Here is a 12,047-nt window from a genome sequence, read left to right as displayed (position 1 = left end):
GTTCTCAGCCCCTGGGGGAGGACGGGATGTGCCAAACAGCTAATAAACCAAGGGGACCTTGTGTCCCTAGAGCCCCATCCCATTCTTTACACCTTCAAAGCAGCATGGTGTCCTGAAAAAAATTTTTTTTAAGATTTTTTTTTTTTTGACAGACAGAGATCACAAGTAAGCAGAGAGGCAGGCAGAGAGAGAGGAAGGGAAGCAGGCTCCCTGCTGAGCAGAGAACCTGATGTGGGGCTCGATCCCAGGACCCCAGGATCATGATCTGAGCCAAAGGCAGAGGCTTTAACCCAATGAGCCACCCAGGCACCCCCTGAAAAACTGTTTAATTTAATATGAAGATTAATTAAATTTAAAACTTTTAATTTAATAAGGTTAATTAATTAAAAACTTTTTAATTTAATAAGGTTCGAATTAGTTTATGGTTTTATTTACTGGCATTCAAACTTGTTTCAAAAAGATTTAAGGCAGGGGCACCTGGGTCGTTCAGTGGGTTAAAGCCTCTGCCTTCAGCTCTGGTCATGATCTAGGAGTCCTAGGATAGAGTCCTGCATCTGGCTCTCTGCTCAGCGGGGAGCCTGCTTCCCCCTCTCACTCTCTGCCTGCCTCTCTGCTGACTTGTGATCTCTGTCTGTCAAATGAATAAATAAAATCTTTTAAAAAAAAAAAAGGATTTAAGTCAGCTTACCAGGATTCATAATACATAATATTTTAAACACACACACACACATTTAGGGGCTCCTGGGTGGCTCAGTTATTTAAGCATCTGTCTTCAGCTCAGGTCATGATCCAAGGGTCCTGGGATCAAGCCCTGCATCAGGCTCCCTGCTCCCTGGGGAGCCTGCTTTTCTCCCTCTCCCTCTGCCTGCCACTTCCCCTGCTTGTGCTTGCTCTCTCTCTGTGAAATATATAAATAAAATCTTTGATAAATAAATTAAATTAAATTAAAAAACAAGTTTAGGGGTGCCTGGGTGGCTCAGTCGGTTGAGTGTTAGACTGGATTTCAGCTCAGGTCATAATCTCAGGGTCCTGAGAACCAGCCCCATGTTGGGCTCCATGCTCAGCACAGTCTGCTTCTCTGTCTCCCTCCGCTTCCACTTCTTTCCCTGATCGCACACATGCTCTCTCTCCCTCTCTCTCCCTCTCTCACTCCCTCAAATAAATAAATAAATTTTTTTTTAAAAAATAAAAATTTAGGGGTGCCTGGGTGGCTCAGTGGTTGAGCATCTGCCTTCACCTCAGGTCATGATCCCAGAGTCAGGCTCCCTGCTCAGCAGGAAATCTGCTTCTCCCTCTCCCACTTCGCCTGCTTTTGTTCCCTCTCTTGCTGTCTCTCTCTGTCAACTAAGTAAATAAAATCTTTTTAAATAAATAAATGAATAAATAAATAAATAATTTTTTTAATTAGCCTAGGTGAGGAAGATAGAAGAAAGAAGATACAAAAATAATAAAGTAGGGTAAAACTATGCAGGAGATGAGCATAGCAAATGCATGCTATGTGATTACATACACTTGCTAGGAGATATCATAAAATGGTTCTAAGCTTTCGTAATAACAGCACAGTAAGGGCAGCACAGCTACAACCTTTAGAGTAAGCATAAAGTTAGCCCAAAAAGATACTCAGGCATAGTGAAAGTAATCGTGGTAGTAAGTGGCCAAAGAGAAAAGCTTCTTCACATGTCCTCAAAGAGGAAACTGGGTGGTAAGGTCAATAGCACTCTCTGTGACAGCCTCATGTTAAATTCCAGGAAGTTTCCTAGGGCTGCTTCCTTAAGGGTTATCAAGCATAGGCTGACAACACATGGTTCGGTTCCTTGGAGGCCCTACACGGCATAATCCATGAATGTGTTTAAAGAATCCAGAAGAAAAAATGTGCTAATTATCATCATTTCCCTGCATGCCTCCACAATATTGTTTTCCCTTTTTTTTTAATTTTTTAAAGATTTTATTTATCTTAAATAAATAAGTGGGAGAGGGAGAAGCAGGCTCTCCCCTGAGCAGGGAGTCCGGTGGGGGCTCTATCCCAGGACCCCAGGATCATGACCAGAGTCAAAGGCAGATGCTTAATGACTGAACCACCCAGGTGCCCCTCACAATAGTGTTTTTCTTAGTCCATTTTTAGGAAGGCATTGAGGAGTAAATTTGCGACCACTTTCCCCAACAAAATCTGACTTATGAATAGATCTTGGGTTTGGCAGAAAAGACTAATTTACCATGAAACTCATGTAGCTTAAGCTCCAGGCCCTTCACTTGCTTCTCTCTGGATGAGGAGAGGAAAGAGCAACACCATCCAAACATGGAGGCAGACAACATTGTCCCAACCTTGGGGGAGGGGGGTGGCTAGAAGAGTGGGAGGCTGCAGGGCCATATCCTAATAGTGGTCTTAAGTTAATTCTGTGTTCATGTCTGGGCAGCCCACACTGATGATCTGCCTTGGTTGCACCCATCAAGCAAAATGCTCCCATATTGGACCTCAAGAAGAAATAACAATAAGATGTTGCATGGCAACATGCTTGGAGCCAGGGTTCAAGGTTTCATGGCCACATTATGAACCCAAGACAGGGCAGAGTGAGGGCGCTGAGGACCTGGTGGAACTGGATCAGTGACTATTAGGCTGCAGTGAGGTTCCATTAGATCAAGACCAAAGAGCTAGGATTCCCCAAGGGCTTGTCCCAGGCATGCAGCACCACAGGAGCCAGAAACTATGAAGAAAGCTATAGATGTGGCATTACCAATGTTATAAATCTAGAAAGGATCTTTCCCAATATCAACAACTTAATTTTTTAATTGAAATATAACTGAGATATGACATTGTGCAAGTTTAAGGTTTACATTGTGTTTTGATACATTTATATATTGCAATATGATTACTATAGCATTAGCTAGCACCTCTATGAAGACACATAATTGTTATTTCTTTTTTGTGGTAAGAATGATTACAATCTAGTCTCTTAGCAACTTTGACCATTATAACATGACATTGTTGACTATAATCACTGGGCTGTGCATTAGTTCTCCAGGACTATAACTTTAAGATTTTTATCAACCATGCTAGAGCAAAGACTGAATGATCTTTCTGTTCTCTCTCTAGAAACAAGATATAGCGTCGCCCGGGTGGCTCAGTCATTGGGCATCTGCCTTCAGCTAACGTCATAGTCCTGGGGTCCTGGGGTTGAGCCTTACATTGGGCTCCCTGCTGGGCTGGAAGCTTGCTTCTCCCTCCCCCACTCCCCCTGTTTGTATTCCTTCTCTTGCTGTCTCTGTCAAATAAATAAAATCTTTTTTAAAAAAATAAAAAATCACCGTCACGAGAAGAGGTGATCAGAGAATAATCAGCCAGAAAATATAGGAAAATGGTATTTTTAAAATATCTTAAATAAAAAAAAAAAAAAAAAAAAAAATATCTTAAATAATAGTAATGAAATGTTATTTTTCTAGGATTCATGATGTTTGATGTATTCATAAGCTTTTGTAAGCTTGTGATTTGTTATAATTTCTTTTTTTAAGATTTTATTTATTTATTTGAGAAAGATAGAGTGAGAGAGAGAGAGAGAAGGAGCAAGGAGAGTGGCAGAGGGAGAGAGAGAAGAGCTCCCCAATGAGCAGGGAGCCCCATGTGGGACTCAGTCCAGGGACTCTGGGATCATGACCTGAGCCAAAGGCAGATGCTTAACAGACTGAGTCACCCAGGTACCCTATAATTTCCTTTTTCCTTCCAAATAAATTTCAACTTACATACCTAACTTTGTATCCATAGTTTTCTGCATTATTGCACTGCAGTGTTTCTCTAAAATAAGATTCCCTAAATTGTACAGGTTTCAAGCTCCATGAAATCTGTTACATCCTTTTATAACCAATCAGTAACACAGTAAATAAACTATTCCTGAAGTCCCTGAACTGCTGTAACAAATTACTCCCACCCAAGGAAAGGGTCATGGGAGTCCCCAACCTATAGCTGGTTGGTCAGAAGTCTAGTTAACCACCTAGACTTGCCATTAGTATCTGATGTGGGTAAAGGGGGTGCAGTCTTGTGAGCCTGAGCACTAAATATGTAGGATCTGATGGTATTTCCCTGTAAATAGTGTCAGAATTCAGTTAAATTGTAAGGTACCCAGTGGTGTTGCGGAATTGCTTGATATGGGCACTGGGTGGCTCAGTGGGTTAAGCCTCTCCCTTCAGTTCAGGTCATGGTCCCTGGGTCCTGGGATGGAGCCCCACATGGGGCTCTCTGCTCAGCAGGGAGCCTGCTTCCCTATCTCTCTCTCTCTGCCTGCCTCTCTGCCTACTTGTGATTTCTCTGTCAAAAAAATAAATCTTAAAAAAAAAAAAAAAAGAATTGCTTGAGGTATGGAAACACACACACACACACACATCTAATCTCAGAAGTGAAGCTGTGCTGTTATTGTAGAGTCGAGAGAGTAAAGGGCACACAGAGGAGTGTGGTTTTCCCTTCTACTACCCAAAGCAAGCTATAGATTCCATACAACCCTTATTAAATTCCAATGACATATTTCACAGAAATAGAAAAAAAAATCCTAAAATTTTTGTGGACCAAAAAGACCCCAAATAACCAAAGCACCTTGAGAAAGATAAACAAAGCTGGAGGTATCACATTTTCTTATTTCAAACCACATTTATTTTTTTCTTATTTTATTATGTTATGTTAGTCAACATACAGTATGTCATTTGTTTTTGATGTAGTGTTCCATTATTCATTGTTAGCATATAACACCCAGTGCTCCATGCAATACAAGCCCTCCTTAATACCCATCACCAGGCTCATCCATCCACCCACCCCGCTCCCCTCTGAAACCCTCAGTTTTTTTCCCATAGTCCACAGTCTCCCATGGTTTATCTCCCCCTCTCATTTCCCCCTCTTCATTCTTCCCTTCCTTCTCCTAATAAGTGAAACCATATGATAATTGTCTTTCTCTGCTTGAGAAATATGCTTATTTCACTTAACATAATCCTGTCCAGTTCACCTATGTCGAGGCAAATGGTGGGTATTCACGCTTCCTGATGGCTGAGTAATATTCCATTGTATATATGGACCAGGAATCCATAAGAGACTCTTAACTCTAGGAAACAAACAGGGTTGCTGGAAGGGAGGTGGGGAAGGAGCTACAGGGAGATGGGCATTAAGGAGGGCACGTGGTGCAGTGAGTGCTGGGTGTTTATGCAACTGATGAATCACTAAACTCTACCCTGAAACTAATAATACACTATATGTTAATTAATTGGGGGGGGAAAGCTACAGTAATCAAAACATTATTGTACTTGCATGAAAACAGACCCATAGACCAATGAAACTGAACCAAAAGCCTAAAAATAAACCCATATGTATAAGGTCAACTAATACCTGACAAGGGAACCAAGACTACACAATGGGAAACGGATAGTCTCTTCAATAAATGATGCTGGGGAAACCACATATCCACATGCAAAATAATGAAACTGGACCTCTATCTTACACCACTCATGAAAATTAATTTGAAATGGATATGGACTTAAACGTAAGACCTGACACTGTAAATCTCATAGAAGAGAAGCATAAGGAAAAAGCTCCTTGGTAATAGTCTTTGGCATTGATATTTTGGATGAGACATTAAGAGCACAAGCAGCAAAAGCAAGCATAAACAAGTAAGACTACATCAAATAAAAAAGCCTCTGCAAACAAAGGAAGCAATCAACAAAATGAAAAAGCTATCTATGGATTGAGAGAATATATTTGCAAACCACATATCTGGTAAGGAGTTAATGTCCAAAATTTGTAAGGAACTCATACAATTCATTGAAAGTGAAAAAAGCCAAATACTCTGATTTTTAAATGAGCAAAGGACCTGGATGGACCATTTTCTACGGGACGGATGGATAGCGAACGAATACATAAAAAGGTGTTCAACATCACTACTCATTGCTTATGCTAGACATAAGATTAATAAATAACTTTAATCATATTTCCATATATCAGAAACAAATAGAAATATAATGTTCAAAGATATCACTTACAATAATACCAAAAATATAAATAAGATTACAAGACCTGTTTGAGAAATATAAATATTATAAGCCTTTCTTGGAAGATATTAAGAAAACCAATACAGGGGCACCTGGTTGGCTCAGTGGACTAAAGCCTCTGCCTTCAGCTCAGGTCATGATCCCAGGGTCCTGGGATGGAGCCCCACATCAGGATCTCTGCTCTGCGGGAAGCCTGCTCCACCCTCACCCTCCCCACCCCCCACTTGCCTCTCTGTCTATTTGTGATCTCTGTCTGCCAAATAAATAAATAAAATCTTAAAAAAGAAAAGAAAACCAATACAGATGGGAAACTATTGTATATACCTAAGATAATATTGTAAAGACGTCATTCTCCCCAAATTGACCTGTAAATCTAATTCAACTAAAATCAATATCCAAGATGGGCCTTTTGAAGAACTTGACAAACTGACCCTGAAATGTATGTGAATATGCAAAATCCTAAGATAATATAAAATTCAAGTAATTAAGAATGGCTTTGGAGCAGGAATATATAGTAGAGTGAAACACAGATCTCAGAAATAAGTCAAGCAGAGAAAGTCAATTATCATATGGGTTCACTTACTTGTGGAGCATAAGGAATAACACGGAGGACAATGGGAGATGGAGAGGAGAAGTGAGTTGGAGGAAATCAGAGGGGGAGACAAGCCATGAGAGACTGTGAACTCTGAGAAACAAACTGAGGGTTTTGGAGGGGAGGAGGGAGGGTGGCTGGGTGAACCTCATGGTGGGTATTAAGGAGGGCACGTATTGCATGGAGCACTGGGTGTGGTGCATAAACAATGAATTTTGGAAAACACACACAAAAAAAATTGAATTAAATTAAATTAGAAACCAAAAAAAAGAAAAGAAATAATCCCAAATGTATAAGAAAAGTTATTATATAGATATTATATAGATAAAATGTATGACATAGATATTATATAGATAAAAAAAGAACTTATCAATAAATGAGTCTGAAGCCATTGAAAAATTCAATCGGACGATTATTTCATACTTGACCAAAAATAATCAACTTCAGGTAGTTTAAGAGTTTAAATGTGAAAGCCAAAATTTCAAAAGTTTTACAATAAATCAAAACTAAGTTGTCCCATATTCTAGGCAATATAGTATAGTGAGTTCAAATCTTTTTTTTTTTTTTAAGATTTTATTTATTTATTTGACACATAGAGAGCACAAGTAGGCAGAGAGGCAGGCAGAGAGAGAGGAGGAAGCAGGCTCCCCGCCAAGCAGAGAGCCCAATGCAGGGCTCGATCCCAGGACCCTGAGATCATGACCTGAGCTGAAGGCAGAGGCTTTAACCCACTGAGCCACTCAGGCGCCCCTTGAATGTAAAACTTAACCTCAACCTCAATTTCTTCATCTGTGATGGTGAAAGTTGCACCTAACTCGTGCATGTGGGTTTTTTTTTTTTTTGAAATTCAAAGATTTTATGCAGATGGATAAATAATAGTGCTTAGCATGAAGGAAGTACCATAGAGGTTAGTTACCATCATTACTACTATTGTTCTTATTACAGTCTTCCTGTTTCACCAGGATCAGTGTCTTCCTTGTTGTGGAAGATTGAAGAGAGGAAAGGAAGCAATTCTTTTTTAATTCTTTAATCATTCTATCCTCCATCATTAAACTTATGTTAGAAGTTCTGATCCTTTCATTTCTATGGTTCCTAGATGAACATGGGACTCACTGTCAAGAGTTTAACTGGCCTGGGACCTTCAGCTTCATGGCTGGGTACTCAAGCATTCATTGTTCAACTCAATACCTAGTAATGCCCAGTCCTGGCCCTTGGGGTGAGTGGGCACAGCCATCTCAAGTATCAAGCCCAAAATATAACATCAGTTGATACCAGACTCTCCTACCTCCTGCTTGCTGCATCATGAAGCCTGCTGAGTTGGGATTTCTCCTAGGGCTCTTCATCTTCCTCTTGCTGACTACCCCATTAATGGGTGGTGTTGCTAGACTTGCTGAAATGATATGTGGAGACCTCAAAGGTATGAACTTAAAGCCAAAAATAAATGCAAAGACCAATTATGAATGAGGGAGAAAGTGTCAAAAAAAAAAAGTGATATCCAGCTGGTCCAGGAAGGTCCTCCTTTTAGGCTAATACCCATAGACTCTTAGTCCTTTGACTATGGGCATTACTTACTCTAGGGCTCTTGTGGATGTCTGATAAGAAAAAGCAAACTATGATGCAAATCAGTCCTTTCCAGATGGGGGTGTCTTTTGTAGGCATTCCAAAGAACCAGAAGTATTTTGAACTAGGGGTTTCCTGACAAATTTCGAAGATCCCAGACCATTTAAGAATACGTACTGAGAGGAGAGTAAATGGGGATTGGAAACTGAGCAAACTGAGGCATTTTCAATATCTGGGATCTGGGTGCAAAGAGAACACTTGAACCCGTGGTCCTTATTTACAGAAGCTCACAATGTAAATGTGAAGGATAATGAAGCTTTCTTCCATGGGTTATGTGTACAGGCTCATTGCTTCTGGAGCACAAGAGGTGGCATAGTCTACACTGTGAGTCAGACACCCCAAATTCTGGCATGGCCACATAGCAAATGCATGCCCTTGGTCAAGCCACTCAACCACTTACCACCCATTTCCAAACTAATGTGAGGCATCTTTAAGGGTCCTGTAAAGCAAGATCTCTGGCTGAGTTCTAACTAATTCTCCCTAACTCAACGGGAACCTCTCATGCAGATCCCTGCAAAATGGATATGGAAGTTGGCAGCTGCTTTGAAATTCACTTCAGATATTTCTACAACCAAAGCTCCGAAAGATGCGAAAGTTTTATCTTCTCCGGATGTAATGGCAACCTTAATAACTACAAGCTTAAAATAGAATGTGACATAGCCTGTGTCAAAGAGTACAAAATAACGTAAGGAATCCCAGCTTGTCCTTGGTCCTTGGGGGAGAGGAAAGGGAAAGGCTCTGAGATACTAAGATTCCTTGTTTGGGATGGGAAGAGGGAGGAATGTCCTCAACAAAAGGCTTAATAGTTGAGTTGGATCTCAGGATCATTTATCATTTTCCAGTTGGGGAATCAAATTCCAGAGAAAAAATAGTAGTCACCACTTATCAAATAATTACCATGTGCCAGGTGCTGCACTAAGCAATTGACATATATTGGTATAATTTAAAATTTAAATCACTCTAAGGGATATTTTTATCATTAAAGTGGGCAGATGAAGAAACCAAGTCCACTGGAGGTAACTACCTGGCCCAAGTTCACATTATACGATGTTGCAAGGTTTCTAACCAGATCTGATAGTCACCCAGGGCTTGACCATTTTACATACACAAGTTCACCCAAACCGAACCCTTTTAATCCCAGACTTGTGAAATCTCCATTAGCAGTATGCTGTTTTATACGACTAAGCTCTCAGCTCACACTTTGGCCATTTCCCAGTCACTGAACTAGAAGAAGGTCCTTGGAGGCTAACAAGGCTTTTGTATGGCTGATTTCCAGGAGAGTAAAATGAAAAGTGACCTTGGGAATAACTCAAAAACAGAAATTTTGCTTTATTTATCTAATATCCCTAGTGCATTTTTGCAATGCCTGGCACATAGTAGAAATGACTAAGTTTTAAGGGAACGAAAGAATAGAAGATCCATCAGTGGAACAGGAGGGACATTGAAAGATATGGCATCTCAGCATTTCCCCTGGGATAAATAATGACTTAAATTAATCCAGGGAAACTTTCCAAAATCTATTAACATAGATCTGTTTTTTGTTTGTGTGTTTGTTTGTTTTTGCTTGAACAGGGAAAAAAGGCCAAAAGGTTAGAGTTGATGCACCATTCTGAAACATTGTTTTAAGAAAATTCAAGCCAATTTTTAAATCTTTGTAATATTTCCATAATCCTGGAAACTTCCAGCTGTTTGCCATTTTCCGGACGTGAGTTCTCTCTTTGCTGAGAATTGACTGTATGACCATTAAAATAAAAGCAACTTTGTGTCAGCCCTCCCTGCTGTCTGAAAGTCTCTTCCCCTGTCTTAACCAGAGTTGAATCTCAACTGGTCGCATCGCCTCCTCACCCCTGAACCATTCCTCATATGTGTACATAATGTTTCAGGCATGACAAGCTAAATCTGAATGGGTTCATATCACCTCCCTTCTCAGGTTGAGCTAGTTCATAGAACCAAGGTGCTAAACCCGTGCTCCTTGCCCTTGAATCCAAACTGATAAGTGAACCTCACATTCACATGACATGTCCTTGTACTCATAACAAATGTTTCTTTGTGATGTGTCCTGATTCATGCCCACCAAGTCAGGAGCCCCAGTTAGTTTAACTAGCCTTCTAAATTGGTCCCTATTAATAAGTAGTTATTTAAACATTGTTTAGTACCTCAGTCTTTGAAATTTGACTTGGCTGTTCTCAGTCTTTCTGGAAAAACTACCCTCCATTTCTTTTTTTTTAAGGTACAATAATTTTTGAAGTTTAACATACAGCCACCCTTTTGTTTAAAATCAATTCTAACTTTCAGCTTCTGCTTGCTTCATTTCCTATCCCACACAGTAATTTTCTTTATTTTGCAGAACAGCCTTAACTTCTATTACACTGTCATATTTTACTGTGCATTAAGCATCTGGTATCAATAGACTAAATAACAGAAAGCAGGATTATGCTGTCAGACTTAATAATTCAGAAATGTTAACCAACTCTCATAATCATCGATCGTTCTCCATATGTAGTCAGCCTTCAGTGTACATTTTGCATAACTTCTCTGCCTACCAGTACTTCTGCATAACTCTCTGCCTACCAGTAGAAGATAATAGTGCCGAATCTTTCATGTAACTAAAAGAGTTAATTTGGTTAAATGAAATCAATTCATCAGCAATATTATGCTAAGCAAAATAAGTCAGAGAAAGGCAATTATCATATGATTTCACTCATATGTGGAATTTAAGAAAGAAAACAGAGGATGATATGAGAAGGGAGGGAAATATAAAAGAGACAAACCATGAGAGACTCTTAATTATAGAAAACAAACTGAGGGTGGCTGGAGAGGAGGTTGGTGGGGGGATGGGGAAACTGGGAGATGGACATTAAGGAGGGCACATGGATGTAATGAGCACTGGATGTTATATGCAACTGATGAATCACTGAAATCTACTTTTGAAACTAGTAATATACTATAGGTTAATTAATTGAATTTAAATAAAATAAATTTTTTAAAAAAGATTATCTTTCAAGTAGAGATGTTCAAATAAGGATGTTACGAGAACATCTGTATCTTTGGGGTAAATACCCAGTAGTGCAATTGCAGGGTCATAGGGAAGATCTATTTTTAATTTCTTGAGGAATCTCCACACTGTTCTCCAACGTGGCTGCACCAACTTGCATTCCCACCAACAGTGTAATAGGGTTCCCCTTTCTCCACATCAAGAACTTCTGATCAGTACTAATGGTTTCAGGGCAGGATTCTGTAAAGCCTCCATTTCAATCCAATGACTGGGTTTTAGCTACCAAGAGAATAATCACCCAAATACGAGTTGCCAAGTCTGAATATAATGCTACAAGGTTCACCATGGCCATGACCTTCCCACCTGTAGGACACACAGCCTAATCGTTTCATCTCTGAATTTATTCAAGCATCCCTTTCAGTCATACCTTCCCTGTCTATCTTACTAACCAAGTCCAATCCCTCACTTGTGAATGTGTCCTGGACTATTGGTACTAGGGCCAACATCAGAGACATTATAAACCAGTGAGACCCTGTACCTAGACAGGCAAGCCTATCTTTTTTCAATCTTGAGAATAGGAAAATTAAATTGAGACCATTTTCTGCAAAAGCTCTGATTACTTCAAGATTTGACTATCATCAAAGCAGGGTTTATTCTGAACAAGTGAAGCCCAATTTCTGGCATATTCCAACTTTGGTGAAGACCTGGGAATTATAAATTATTCTTAAACCAAATCAGCTGCTGGAGACATGCCATGAACCCTGAAATAATAGGGACTAGGCTAACCTGCCTGGTTAACATAAATGGAAGTTCTGAGATTTT

At 39.8% G+C, this 12,047-nt stretch overlaps 1 protein-coding gene across 1 annotated transcript; it reads left to right on the top strand.

Moving 5' to 3' along the window:
• The first annotated feature begins 7,912 nt into the window (after positions 1 to 7,912).
• Positions 7,913 to 8,919, top strand: SPINT4 (serine peptidase inhibitor, Kunitz type 4). The gene is made up of 2 exons (XM_004746775.3): positions 7,913 to 8,027; positions 8,738 to 8,919. The coding sequence occupies exons 1-2, from the start codon at positions 7,913 to 7,915 to the stop codon at positions 8,917 to 8,919; spliced, it is 297 nt and encodes a 98-aa protein (XP_004746832.1).
• The last annotated feature ends 3,128 nt before the right edge of the window (positions 8,920 to 12,047 follow it).

The sequence above is a fragment of the Mustela putorius genome, unplaced genomic scaffold (genome assembly GCF_011764305.1).
Source record: "Mustela putorius furo isolate JIRA1106 unplaced genomic scaffold, ASM1176430v1.1 tig00000592_pilon_pilon_pilon, whole genome shotgun sequence".
Classification (NCBI taxonomy): Eukaryota; Metazoa; Chordata; class Mammalia; order Carnivora; family Mustelidae; genus Mustela; species Mustela putorius.
This window is presented reverse-complemented; position numbering and strand designations above follow the sequence as displayed.